At 40.2% G+C, this 14,676-nt stretch overlaps 1 protein-coding gene across 1 annotated transcript; it reads right to left on the bottom strand.

The window, feature by feature from the left end:
* Positions 1–1,139: 1,139 nt before the first annotated feature.
* Positions 1,140–14,676, bottom strand: LOC143018509 (uncharacterized). Its single transcript, XM_076173913.1, has 2 exons — positions 12,437–14,676; positions 1,140–8,637 (listed from the first exon to the last, which is right to left on the bottom strand). Exon 1 carries the CDS (start codon positions 14,361–14,363, stop codon positions 13,986–13,988), a length of 378 nt encoding a protein of 125 aa, XP_076030028.1. The 5' UTR covers positions 14,364–14,676; the 3' UTR covers positions 1,140–8,637; positions 12,437–13,985.

Here is a 14,676-nt window from a genome sequence, read left to right as displayed (position 1 = left end):
CATATATATGTTGTGTATTATATATATATATATATATATATGAATATGTATACATATATGTATATACATGTATGTACTTATATTTATATATATATATATATATATATATATATATATATATATATATAATGTATATATATATATATATAATATGGAATTTATATTATATATTGGTAAGCAATATATGTGTGTATGTATATATATATTAAAAAATACATGTACATATTGCATGCATATGGATTTGAACTCACCTATTCATGTGTACATATGTATATGAATATATATATTTGTATATATACACATTGTGTATGTTTATATATGTGTGTAGATATGTATATATATACATATATATGTATACATATATATATATATATATATATATATACATATGTGTGTATATATTATATATACATACACACATATGTACATATATGTATATGTATATATATATATATATACATAGATATATATATATATATATACATATATGTATATACACACACACACATATATATATATATACATATATATACATATATATTGAGACATTCTGACAGGTTGATGTAAGCGGAATAGGAAACACAGGAGTCTTAGTCTTGAGTTTATTCCTGACTAGTTTTGCAGGTATGCTTTTTCAAAGGAATAGGTTTACAAACGGGCTGTGGGCATTATATACATGGGGTGTACCTCACCACCTCCCCGAGTTACCATAGTTGGTGACGAGTGTGAACATTACATTGTGGCTAACGTAACAATGATGAAATTTATAATTAAATATGATAACACTATTAATTTCTTTGTTATTAGTGTTATCATATTTAATTATAAATTTCATCATTGTTACGTTAGCCACAATGTAATGTTCACACTCGTCACCAACTATGGTAACTCGGGGAGGTGGTGAGGTACACCCCATGTATATAATGCCCACAGCCCGTTTGTAAACCTATTCCTTTGAAAAAGCATACCTGCAAAACTAGTCAGGAATAAACTCAAGACTAAGACTCCTGTGATTCCTATTCCGCTTACATCATACATATATATATATATAATATATATATAATATATATATACACACATATAACTATATATAAATATATATATAAATATATAAATATATATATATATATACATATATACACACATATAAATATATATAAATATATATACATATATATATATATATACACACACACACACACTGCTTGACAGTGCAGTGGTAGCATTTGCAACTACTACTCCAGCGATCAGTTTGAATCCTGTCCAGGGCTGAAGTAATTTTAGTGTTGCTGCACTGTGAGCTGTTACTTCAGCTCTCGTGAACAGGGAGTTGGTTGTGTGTGTGTGTGTGTAAGGTCACAGCATTACCCATAGATCGGTCATATACGAGCTCTGAGCTCTCATCCGGGAGGGTAATAGCTGTCAATCATGAGTCCAACACATGATCAGAGACCATGGGGAATCACACAAACACACACACACACCATAAATGTATTTGTGTGTATATATGTGTATCCATATATATATATATATATATATATGTATATGATGTATGTGTATATATGTATTTATATATATATTTTTCTATGTATTTATATATATTTGTATGTATATACATTTATATACATGTATGTTATATATATTTGATATACATATATGTATATAGTATGTATGTATAAATTTGAAGATATATGTGCAAATCCACATGTGTATGCATGTGCACACACATATACATATATACTCATACATTCTTGGACACACACACACACACACACACACACACACACACACACACACACACACACACACACTAGATAAAATGAGATATGAAGACGGGACACCACGAGCATAGCTCCCCTGCACGTAAAATACAACCAGGTAAATACACACACACACACACTTCACCCAGGAAAGCAGGACATTGAGTGAATGATCATTTTCATCAAAAAGAGGACAGGTGACAGAAAAGTTGTAAGTTAATCAAGGAGGAGTTTTTCTCTCACTCCCATTTATTTAGGAATTCAGGGGATGATTTGTACTTTTATTTAATACTGATCTACAGACATCATTGCAGTGCTCTGAGGTAATCCATGCACAAAGAAGACTCCATTTGGTTGTTCTTGTACTTTCCGTGCACACAACCACATGCAAACATTTATGTGAATCTTTCCCACAGCATGTGATAAACCTTGGAACTATAGATCTATAGTGCAGTCAAGCGAAAGACGGTTTTATTGTATATTGTGGGGACATCATCCTAAGGGAATTTTTATTTTGCATCAGTCATGAAGGGTGGGTAATTCAGTCAAATGGCCATAGCAGAGGAGAGGCAGCTTGCGCTCATATTTTCGTAGCTTTTATCACTTTCATCATTCCCATAATTTTTTACCTCAAACATGTTATTCTAAAGAGTGAGAAGTGTGACAAATAGAATATGAAAGAAAGGAAGTATAGGTGGTCCTAAAAAAGATAGTGAATATCATTCAAACTTGGTGAAGCAATCAAAGAAATAAACAAACTTGGCTGGAAAGGAAGCTGGACAAAGCTTCTCTTTCTGCTAAAAGTTAATGAATTAGAAACTTGTTTATATTTCCTGTACCAGTTGTAATTTAATCTTTGCTTTTTTTTTTCTTTTTTTTTCTGTCAACCGTGATGGGATGAATTACTCAATCTGTTGCCCAGGTTGTCTCATGCAGTAGACCCATAGCCCTCAGGAAGCCAGCAAAAGGTACCAGTACAAACCCTAAGTCACTCAGTGAGGAGATTTTGTTGAGCTGTCTGGAGTGAGTGGTGGACAGTGTAGTATACTATGCTCTCGTGTCTTCTATGTGGCAGTTGCATGCAGGACATTTGGTGTCTGTTGGCCGACTGATTCTGCACTGGGATTGTTTCATTGGGAGAGTGGTGACTTGCACATATGTGTACCAATGTATTTGTCTTCCTTGTTTTGGGAGTGATTTCTAGGGGAGTTTGACATCGTTATCTAAGAACGGTTGTTTTGTGATCTCTTTTTGCATAGAATTGTATGGAAGGTTTGTAGGGTACTGATAGATAAATTGTTGTTGTTTTGAGTAGATTGCTGCTGATGTTTTCTTGTTGCATTTGGTGGGCTGTGTTTTTATGTAATGTGAGAGTTGGGTAAGTTCATGGAATCTTGTGGATTTTGTGTGTGTGTGTGTGTATGTATTTACCTATTGTACAGTGTTGGAGCAATGCTCATAGGGTTCTATCTCTTTTCCTCCATTTGTGTGTGTGTGTGCGCATGCATGTGTCTGCCTGCCAGTCTGTTATTCTCACATGCATCTCTGAGTTAGAGTTTGTTTCTGAGGATAAATTTACAGAGCTGATGAGAAATGATCTTTCCTGCTCCATGAATTTTTTCAAGTTGATGAAGGGGGTAGGTTTGTTATATAATGAATGAGTGGGAGTAAATCAGCTCTAGCCATGGAAGCACTGCATCTTGCTGCATTACCTATGACCTAAGTAGTGTGGCAGGGGAGAGAGATGACCCTTTAACCATGAGGTGCTGAGATGGAATTTAGATGGGTGTATGGTTTAGCTAGATTACTCACTTTATAATGGGGGAAAGCCTTTTGGTATGTGTGTATTTGTATGAATAATATGTTGGTGTATTACTTTCTTTAGGAAGCTCGCTGGCTGAGTGGGTTAGGTCGTCGTCACTTGCGGCGAAGGTCGAGGGGATGGCGGTTTAAACCCTGCCACCAGCGAAGTTGAACCAAGGGCATGGTTCATTAAATTCCACGCTATAAAGTCCTTTGTGAGGGGCACCGTCCTAGCCTTCTGGTAGGGGGGGAGTTTGTGACGTTAAACCATATCACATCACATTACTTTCTTTAATTTGTTGGAAGCCATGCAGTGGGTGTTGAGGAGCTGCACCCTCAAGTGACATCATAGAGATATTGGAAGGAGTCTAGACCTCCAAAGGCACAGTGCCCCAGTAGAGGAATCAACCACCAGCCCATCAACCAGAGTAACTTACAACCTCCCACTTCCACCTGGAGGTGTGGCCGCAAGGAGCTGGTACCCAGAGATTAATTATTAACCTCTTCAATACAAGTCAAATATTCATGTGCACATTAGGTTGCCTGATGTACCATAATGCATCACAATACGTGCATTACAAAATATAAAGTTACTGCTGTTATACTCATTCTCTTTCACCCTGAATAAATATAACATCACAGAAAAGTATGATGAAGCCTGTTCACAGAATATTGGGGTTACTCAGCTACAACCAAATAAATATAATCTGGAACCTGACATCGGCATTCTTGTATACCCCACTCAGGGCTCATAATGCATACATAGACATCATTGTATTCAAGAGGTTAATGTTTCTTTCAATGGCCAACACCTAGTTAAACAAGTGTGATTTACCACTGCTACAAGAACCAGAAACTTTGTCCAATCCCAGATGAAATTACCTTCAAAGGAAACCCTAGTATATCAGTCTGTTTTTGCAACATTTCAAGAGAGAAGACTTATGGTTCTCATGTTAAGATTTGCAAACTAATACTGTACTGTTGCTTGAAATGGGCTGGAATAGGGTAAAAATTTTCACAAGTTTGTCACATGCTTGGGGTCATGTGTGGCAGTGAACAAGAGGAGTGGCTGTAGAGGTGAATTATAAAGGAAAGAAATATCTGGGTGAAATGAAAATTTTCAGAAGAAATAGGTTTTTGGGAATTAATGCAAAGAGAAGATTGTGCAAAGGAATAATTGCACCTAAAACACTGGGTTTTAAGAGATGCTGAAAAGGGAGTGTTTGAGGAGGATCGTAAATGTCACAAGGATGGATAGAGTGAGAAATATGGTGGGTTGGAGAACAGGTGGAATGAGTATATAAAAAAGTGCTGAAGTGGTTTGGGCATATGGAAAGAATGAGGATGCACACAAGGAATGTCAAGCAGGGAAGATTGCAAGGATAGGAGTGAATGGAGGAAGACTGCACATTCATACATACACTGGCTCTGTCCCCTTTATAAGGGAGGTAGCCTAGTCAAGGCATAGGAGGAAGAGTGTTTGAATGGATTAAAGCATGGATCAGTGACAGAAAAGAGCTGGTCACCATTAATGGTGTAAAGCCCAAACTGGGGGAGTGTAACTAGTGGGTTTCCCCAGGGCTTGGTTTTGGGTCTGTTATTGTTCATTATGTGTATAAACAACTTGGACAAAGATCTAAATTTCTGGATAACACTAAAGTAGGATGCTATATTAGATCAGGGGAAGATGCTGGGATACTGCAGTTAGATCTTAACATATTGTTGGCATGGTCAGTGAAAGGGCCAATGAACTTCAATATCTCAGACTGCATTGTGTTACATGTAGGTTTACACAACCCAGAAAATAGGTATAACTTAGACAACACCATTTTAGAGGAAAATGAATATGAAAAAGACTTGGGAGTGCTAGTGAGTCCTAGCCTTAAATCCAGGGAACTGCATTAGCGCCATTCTCAATTTTCACCTCAAGTTCACTTCATCTACCTCTGCTTTCCACACTTTTTGCTAGTCTTCAACCATTCTTTCCCTCTTCCCAAACCACCCCAGTATTCTTTGATCAACTCTACTTGTCAGCTCTCTTTTGTCTCCACTCTGCCTCACCTCTTCATTTCTCACTCTATCCATCCTCATAACCCCATCATGCTTCTTAAAACCTTGATCTTAAATTTTGACTGCCTTCAGCACACTTTCCCCTATCCCATAAATATGCATTGAATCCCATAACATTCTTCAACCCTGTCATATGCTATCTCCAAATTTATAAAAGTCCAAAAGACATCCTTTTGCCAAAAAAAATGTTCAGATATCTGCCCAATTACAATTTTTTTTATGTATTGCCAAACCTTTACTATTTCCCAATGACTCCCTCATTTCCTCTCTTAATCCTCTAATCCATGCACTTACCAGTCTCATTCCTCTAAAGCTTTTACATTTATATATTTATTTTTGCTTACAAACATCACACGTGCTGGAAGGCTTTGATAAAAAAAAAAGGTCCATTAGAAAGAACAGTTATGGTTGTCGTATTATAGATGTAAGCAAGGCTTTTGACAAGGTCCCTTGATATACATTCTCCAAAATAAACATTGAGACAAACATTACAATGACAAGAAGCGTTTAACCAGTCTTATGACAGGAAGACAATGCGGAGTAACCCAAAACAACCAAATCTCAGGTACAAAAATGCTATGCAATGGAGTTTGTCAAGGTGCAATACTTTCACCATTACTGTTCAATTTCTTTATGAGTGATTTACAAAGTCCAGAACCAGAACTAAACACAAGTGTTTTTCATATATGATTTGACAATAATAACCCAGCACAGTAAATACAAAATAGCAGCAAAGAATACCCAAACCTGCTTGAACAAACTAAAACAATAGGTCAAAAAAGACCAGAATGGAAGATTCACCTTAGAAATCAACAGTAGTATTGCTCACTCCATACAACCATGAGTAAAAAAAATCACCCTAAAGTAAAATTAAATGGCCAAATGCTTCCCCTGGAAAAGAACTTAAAAATTCTGGGCCTCACATTTCATACTTGCTTGACTTTCAGCCCGCATATCAACGACTTAAAAGATAAAAAGAAAAGTAGCACTGACTTTGGACAACAGAAACTAATAACCATCTATGAGCAATTTATAAGAACCGTTCTTGACTATACCTCCACAGCATGGTTCCTAACAATCAGCAAGACAAACACAAATAATTCACAAACACTACAGAATAGAGCACTGAGAGCAATAACGGTACACCAAAACCACCCATAATGGACATATACAGAAACCAAAATCCTTCCAATAGAACACCATATGAAAATGACAAGAATACAAATTTTGCCAGAATCCCACACAACAGACAGCTTTTACACTACATCTTGCTAGCTCCATCAACAGGACACGAAAAAACTACAGCAGCATACTATTCAAACATCTATAACAACCTATCACCTATACCACACAAAACATCCACTCAAAAACACATAACACACAGAATCACCAAAGGAGCCCTTCAAGAAAGACCACTAAACTCAGTACACCAACAACAACCCTTAGACACATAAGAGAAAATCCTCCCATACTTGACTAGAACCTCACTGGCTTGACTACATTCAGGACACCATCCAGCTTTAAGACAGTGCAAACACAAAATAGACTTTGTCATAGATTCAAACTGCCCCAGGTGCAACCACCACACAGAGAATGCAAAACACCTTAGACTACAATACACCATTCTAAGAATCCCCAAACAATGACAATATATCTTCCCCAAGTGACTTATGGTCCTGCCCAGAGGCTGATGCCATTTTCCTGGAGACTCCAGGTCTACAAGAGAGACCAGGGGCAACAGATTGACTTATCCTTTTCCCTTGTTTAGTGGAACTAAACATGCATTCTTCCAATCCAATGGTATACATCCCTCCCTTAAGCACACATTAAACAACCTTGCTAGCCAACCCACTATAACTGTTCCTTTGTCAGACATTCCACATCATCAACCGAGAGCATATGCCAGGGAGCACGTTGCTTCACTTACACACTGTTGCTAGTCCCTACAATCTCTCTGAGTAAGTTCTCATACAGACACCTTTCCCACTTGAAACAACTCTTGACAGGTTTGATCAACTCGTCCCCAGCCATGAATTCTGTGGTCATCCCCTTTTTCTCTTCCATCAGGAGGTTGTTTCTTTGGAGACAACCCTTTGAGTGGGACTAACATCAAGGAAACATACCATATGCCCAATATAGCTGGAGATGATGTTTACAAATTATGCTATTAATAGGCCTAGACCGAGTTTCACAGTACTGTCTTGTTTGATACAATGTCATTCCAGGGATACCCCATGATTCTCTGAAGGCACTTCCTACCAAAGACATTGAGATACCTCTTCAAATCAGCGTTTAATGTCTATGTCCCACAGCTATACAGCAGGACAAGGAGCACAAATGACTTGAAGATTTGAATCTAAATCCCTCTGCATAGATATTGACAATACTATATACTCCAGTTGAGTGTGTCAATAACAACTCAGGCAATGCCAATCCTTTGAAGTATTTCCTGACATGACCCACCACTGCTATGTACTACACGACCATATGTGAAACTTTCTAAGACCTCAATATCCTTTGCCACATGCATGGGCAGACAAATGTGTTATCCAGTAATCCTGCAAATATCTGGACTTTGGTCTTAGCCCAGGAGACCTGGAGTCCAAGCAGTCTTGCCTCTCTGTGCAATGGTTTGAAGACTGTAACTAGGACCAACAACTGTACAAGGACAGCATCATCAGCAGAGATGAGGTCATTAAACTGAGTGTTGCCAATAAATGCAACTATTCTATCCAATACCTAGACAATGCACTCTATCCTCACTTGTGAGTTAAGAGGAGGAAAGAAGCCTAACACACCTCCATATTATATAGTACTCTCTGTCCCAGAGTGTAAGCCAGACATAAATTGATATTCCTTGCAGGAATCCCTCAGATCTGCAGATCTTGGAACACCCCCATAATGCCTTCTTGAAATCAACATAAATTGTAAGAAACCACTGCTGAAACTAAGTCAGTGCTTCACGAAAACACAAGTAATAGGATCTGATTAGTTGCTGGCTTACCTGTTGTTGTTGTTGTTGTCGTTCCCTAGACTGTCTGTCCGAGCTGTCCCATCTCCCCAAGGAAGGCCACAGCCGAAACTGGGTTTTCCCACAAATCCTTTATAGAGTGTATGTTGTGTTGTTTGCGTGCATGATTGTGTATAATGCAGTCTTCCATTATGTGTTGTATGGTATGGGGTGAAGTGTTACATCCTGGGCAGCTGTTCACAACACGGTCGTCCAGCCTCTTCTGGTAGCTTAGAAGTGCTGGGTGGTGACCGCATCGCAGTCTGGCCAAGTGGACTCTGTCCTTTCGTGGGAGAGAGGATTCAGAAGGGTGGATATCAGGGGGTCTGGCATGCAGCAGTGTGTTGTCTTTCAGTGTGTTAATGGAGCGGTGAGTGATATGATTATGAATATGTTTCCGGAGGCTGGTATTTGGTGGTTGTGGAGGAAGAGAAGAGAGTATCTGTGCGTAATAAAGGTCTTTGGGTGTAGTTTTAATGTTTCTTGGTGTGTGTGGGTGTTCTGCTATGTAGTGTAGCGGGTGTGATGTGTTTGTGGTGGCTGCAGCAAGTGTTTGTGTGCCCCTCATGTTGAGGTGGTCCTTGACTTTGAGGACTTTTGTTTCATGGTGTAAATGGTCTGTAGGTGTTGTATTTGTGCAGCCTGTAATTGTTTTTAGGGCTTTGTTTTGTATGATTTGAAGGGTGTTGTGGTGTGTCTCGCTGAGATTAGGAGCCCATGCAGGACTCGCATAATTCATCACTGAGCGTATGCATTGTTTGTATATTGTTATATTAGTTTCTTTGTTTTGTCCAAATGTTGTTCCAGTGATTGACTTAAGTGCGTTAAGTCTAGGTGTGCATTTTTTATGTTTGTGAGGTGTTGTTTGAAAGACATGGATGTATCGTATGTTACACCAAGAATTTTCGGTGTGTTTGTGTGTGGTATTAGAGTGTTGTTGATGTAGAGATGAGGTATGTATTTGTGTTCTTTTGTCCAGTTGGTGAGAAGTGTTGCTGTAGATTTGGTTGGAGCTATTTTGAGTCTGTTTGTGATGAACCATGTGTTGAGTGTGTCAAGGTAAGGCTGGATTATTTCTGCAGCTTTGTCTGTGTTACGATGTGTGCATGTGATTGTTATGTCGTCTGCGTAGGAAGAGATTTGTATTTCTGAGGTGTCTGGTGTGGGTAAGTCATGCATGTATAGATTAAATAATGTGGGGGATAGAACTGAGCCCTGTGGTACTCCGTTCTTAATGTTTCTGATGTGCGATGATTGGCCATTATATGACACATGAGCATTCCTGCCTGCCAGATAATTGGCCAGCCATCTTTTGGTGTTATTGTGCATGTCTGTGTTATATATTTTATTTGTTAGGTTGTGGCGGGGGATAGCATCAAAAGCTTTACTAATGTCCAATGTTATAAGAAGTGTTCTGTGGTGGGGCCTATCTGAATTGATGCCATCTAAAATTCTTTGTGTGAGGTTTGTCAGAAGAGTGTTTGTGGAGTGTAGTGGCCTAAAACCGTGTTGTGAGTCAGCAAGGGGAATATATGGTGTGACAAGTTTAAGTATTAGGCGTTCAATGACTTTAGAGGGGGTGCAGAGAAGTGTGATTGGGCGGTGCGATGTTGGGATTGTTGGGTCTTTGTTCGGTTTTGGAATGGTGATTATTTGACCATGCTTCCAGATGTCGGGTATAGTGTTGTGTGAATAGCTGTAGTTTGCAATGTTTGTGAGTGCGTGTATACCTTGTGGTCCAATGTGTTTTAGGTGGATGTTGCTTATGTTATCAGGGCCACAGGCAGATGAGTGCTTGAGATTATGCATTATGAGTTTTGTCTGACTGTCTATGAAGGGTGTATAGTCTGAGTCTGTGGAGAAGTCTTTCTTACGTCGAATGGTGCGTAGGTCGTCAGGCTGAGATGTAAGATGGCTCGTCTCTGCAAAATGACGTATGAGTGCGTTTGCTTGTTGTCTGTTTGAGGGTAGATTATCTGTTGTTGTGATTATTGCTGCGTGAGAGCGTGTAGTGTTAGTGTTGGATAGTGTGATGCTGTTGAGTGTTTTGTACAATTTGCTGGTGTTTGTTTTGTGATCAAGTGTATTGATAAAGTTTTGCCAATTTTGTGTTTTTTGTTCATGTATTTTATTGGCAATCACAGTGTTTAGTGTTTGTATTTGGTCTGCTATGTTTTGAGGGATAGGTGTGGGGGTATCGTGTTTAAGTGTGTCACGTTGTCTGATGAGGCCTTGGATTTCTGGTGTGAAGTTGGGGTTGTGTGATTTTCTGTTGCCTCTAGGGATGTATCTCTTGTCTGCGTTTTGTATGATTGTATTAAAAGTGTGCACAGCATTGTTTATGTTTGTGATTGGTGTACTGTTAAGTGTTTCAAAATGTTGTTCTGTCTCTTCAGTAAAAGCTTCCCAGTTAGCTCTCTTGTAATTGGTGTAAGTGTGTCTGTGGCCAGCTGGGGTGCATCTTGTTTTGGTGGTGATGATGATTGGAAGGTGGTCAGAGCCAAGGGCTCCGACCACTCTCCATGATGTTGTTGGGGTTAGGCAGGGGGAGCAAAAGGTGATATCAGGAGAGGAGGGAGTGTAGAGGGCTTGGTATGGGATATGTGTATGATTATGCGTGTTGTTCATGATAGTCAATGAGTCGAATTGAGTCTGTATATCAAGCCCTCTGTCTGTGTCAGGGTTGTCAACATACCAGGCAGACGACTTGGCGTTGAAGTCACCACCCATGATCAGGTTGGGGATTGAGGTTAGTTGGCTAAGTTGAGGTCTGAAGGTGTTTGGAACTGTGGGGGATGATTGGGGGGGAATGTACATGTTAACTATTGTCAGTGTTGAATTGTTGCCTGTGCGGATACGAATGGATTGGGTTTCTGTTGTGTTATCTGTGGTAGGGAGGAGAATTTTGGTTGTGGCACTTGTGTCCACAAAACAGATGGAGTGGTGGATCAGGGTGATGAGTCCACCGCCATTGCCGTCAGTCCGGTCTTGTCTGATGGTGGTGTAATTATGAAATGATGGTGTTTTGTGTGAGTGTCTTAGTTTTGTTTCTTGTAAAATCGCAATGTGTATGTTGTGTTGTTTAAGAAAGTGTTCAAGTTCATGTTTTTTAGTGTTAATGCCGTCAATGTTGTGTTGTAATATGTTGATGTTGTGTGTTTTGTATGTGTTGTATGTTGCCGTTTGGGGTTGAGGTTGGGGTGGTAGTGGGGAAGGTGTAGGATCTGGGTCAGAGGGGGGAAAGGAGAGATCGGGGACAAAGGAAGGGGAGTACTAATCGGGGGTAAGGGCAAAGGGAAATTGGGAGTGGGTAAGGGTGTTGGCTGTGGTTGGGGAGGTGGGAGTGGGGTTACTGGAGGGCAGGTAGAACATGTCCAAGTGTTTGTGTATTGGTTTGTGTCAGCAAGTGTTGTACAAGTGAGGTGGGCCCAGTTTTTGCACATATTGCACTGAACTGAGCCCTTTGTCTGTCTGCTCGAAGTAATGGGTTTAGAGCATGTTGGGCATGTGTATTTTGTGGTGGGCCCAGGATTGCTCTCTACATCTCCGGCTAAAAGTAGAAGAAGAGGGGTGATCGCCGGAAAATCACCCCTCAGTGCAGAAAAAACGTAACATTGTATGTTGGAAAAAAGGATTGTGGTACTCCCCCAGGTAGGCATAGCTCCTCCTTGGGGATCGGTGCCATCTGCGTAGAGCTGATGGCCAGGGGTGGTTGCTGCTGATTGGCCCCCAACTCTTGGGGTTGGGGGGTGGTCCCACGACGTAGACGTTGCAGCTCCAGGACCTGGCTTACCTGTTGTGAACCCAGATTGCTCAGGCCTCTGAAACATAGCAGATATGAATGAACCTGTGTCAGAAATAGATGGGCAAGCACCCTACCTGACACCCTGAGTAGTTTAATACCATGGTAGTTGTTGCAATCCTTTCAGTCCCTTTTCCTCTTCCAGAAACGGACGACCAAACCCTTTTTTTATTCAGAGGGAATGGTACTGAACTGCCAGACAGCATACAGTACAGCATGCAACCCACAGATAATTGCCTCACCTCCAGCTTTCAATACCTCCACGTTAATGTTGCAGATGCCAGCTGCATTTCCACCTTTTAACTTACAGCCACCATCGACAGGCTTCCATCGTTGATCTCTCCAAAAGCATCAACCACATAGAGGGAGCAATACATTGTATTCAGATAGTTCTGAAATAGGGCCTGTGTATATATGAAATAGGGCCTGTGTATCTAAAATATCTTGTTGCAAGAAGTGATCAACAGGTAAATTAGGAATACAATCAGGCAAGTTTATTTACAAATGGATCCTCACTATTAATTCTTTGAATCACCTTCATTGGAACTTGTTTTGCAACATCCTGAAAACTAGTAACAAAAACCAGCTTATTCTTGAGATCTCTTAGTTTAAATCTAGGAAACAAGTACCAGCCCATGGGGCTACATTCCCAACAAAGGTAAAAAAGGATGGATGCATTATATCTGGGATTGGCAATTTCCTTTTGGAGAGTAGCAGCACTTAGTGCAGGAGCTGCTACCGCTAACCCCAAGCTAGTGAAAGTGTAAATAGTAGTCTTATCTCCCATGACACTGAGTTCAGACCAGTGATGACAAGAGTGACAAGGTATGATGAAAGAACTTAAATTTTCCCAGGTTTGAGACAATGTGCATAACTTTTTAACTCAACATTGACACTACATCAAACCATCTCATCAATACAATAAACACCTCAGGAGACTAAGAGAAATTAACATTAGGAGTATGTTGGTGGAAAGCTTTTATACAAGGTGTTTCGGATATATTTGACACTTTTTTGGAAAGGAAAGAAAAATGTCATATCTTTGCCAAAAATTTATGTACGTATTCTCAAAATTCAAAGTGCATCTCTTAAAGGATCTTTTGCCAAATACAGCTCACTCAAAGAAGCTGCCCTGAGCCCCCACCATGGCTTCCAGTTGGGACCTGAACTTGCAGCATGCGGCCTTCATGGTGTACTTTGAGTGACGCCTGAACACTAGTTTGATCCTGGCAATCAGCTCATCATTGGTGTTACAGGCAGTACAATTGGTGTCTTTTTCAACTATGCCCCACACATAATACTCCATAGGGTTGCAATCAGGCGAGTTGGGGGGCCAGATGTTGGGACTGGTGAAGTCGCAGAAGTTCTCAAACAGCCACTTCTGGGTTTTCACGGAGCTGAGTCCTGCTGCCACACGTATAGTCTTCCCGCAGCCACCCTCTCCTCCCAGCATTTGACAACAGTGGACAGCAATTCAATATAGGTATCTGAAGTGAGTCTGAGTCCCTCTTCAAAGATGTTGGGCACCATGACATGACCTTCACTGGAAACACATACAAAGACCTTCACAGTTTGAGGGAACCTGGTCTTCATGAAGTGCGGGGCTTCGTGCAGACTGTAGGCTAGCCACCTGTTGTTCTATGTATTGTGCAACTGGTCCTGAGAAGAACCAGAGCACCCCCAGCTCAAATGAGTGTTTGACCTTGTTGAGGAGTTTCTTGGCTTTTGTGAGGCAGTTCTCTTGGCCCTTGGCAGTGAGTAGTTGGCCCTTGTGCCTCTTGTATGAGGAGTAGCAAAGATCCTTGTTCAGTGCTTTCTTCATAGTCATCATTCCAATGCCCATCTCTCTTGCCAAGGTCCACATTGCCTTGCCTGGATCTTGCTGCATCTTTTTTTGCAGCTTCTTGATGGATTTCATTGTGCAGAGTCAGAATGCCTGCTATGATCCTTCCTGCCAGCCACTGCTTCCACATCTCCATCGCAATTCCCCAGCTCACATGTCATGATATTCAAGGAGGGCTGAGCTGAAGCTAAGATTTCCAAATTTTTTAATCATCATGATGCAGGTCACTCTCTTCCAATATTCTGGTGCTTTCCAGTTGTCCATACTGTCTAGCTCTCACACTCACCAGTAGTACACAGAATCAGCTATCCATTGCATTTTACCGCTATTAAATCCTTCATATGGTTCTGAAATGATAGAAGATAAAAAATTATCAATCTATCCCAAA

This window comes from Oratosquilla oratoria, chromosome 35 (assembly GCF_046742065.1).
Source record: "Oratosquilla oratoria isolate Oo_2021 chromosome 35, ASM4674206v1, whole genome shotgun sequence".
Classification (NCBI taxonomy): Eukaryota; Metazoa; Arthropoda; class Malacostraca; order Stomatopoda; family Squillidae; genus Oratosquilla; species Oratosquilla oratoria.
This window is presented reverse-complemented; position numbering and strand designations above follow the sequence as displayed.

Coding starts and splice junctions, on each gene's coding strand:
- LOC143018509 (XM_076173913.1), bottom strand. CDS start 14,363: ATGAAATCCATCAAGAAGCTGCAAAAAAAGATGCAGCAAGATCCAGGC.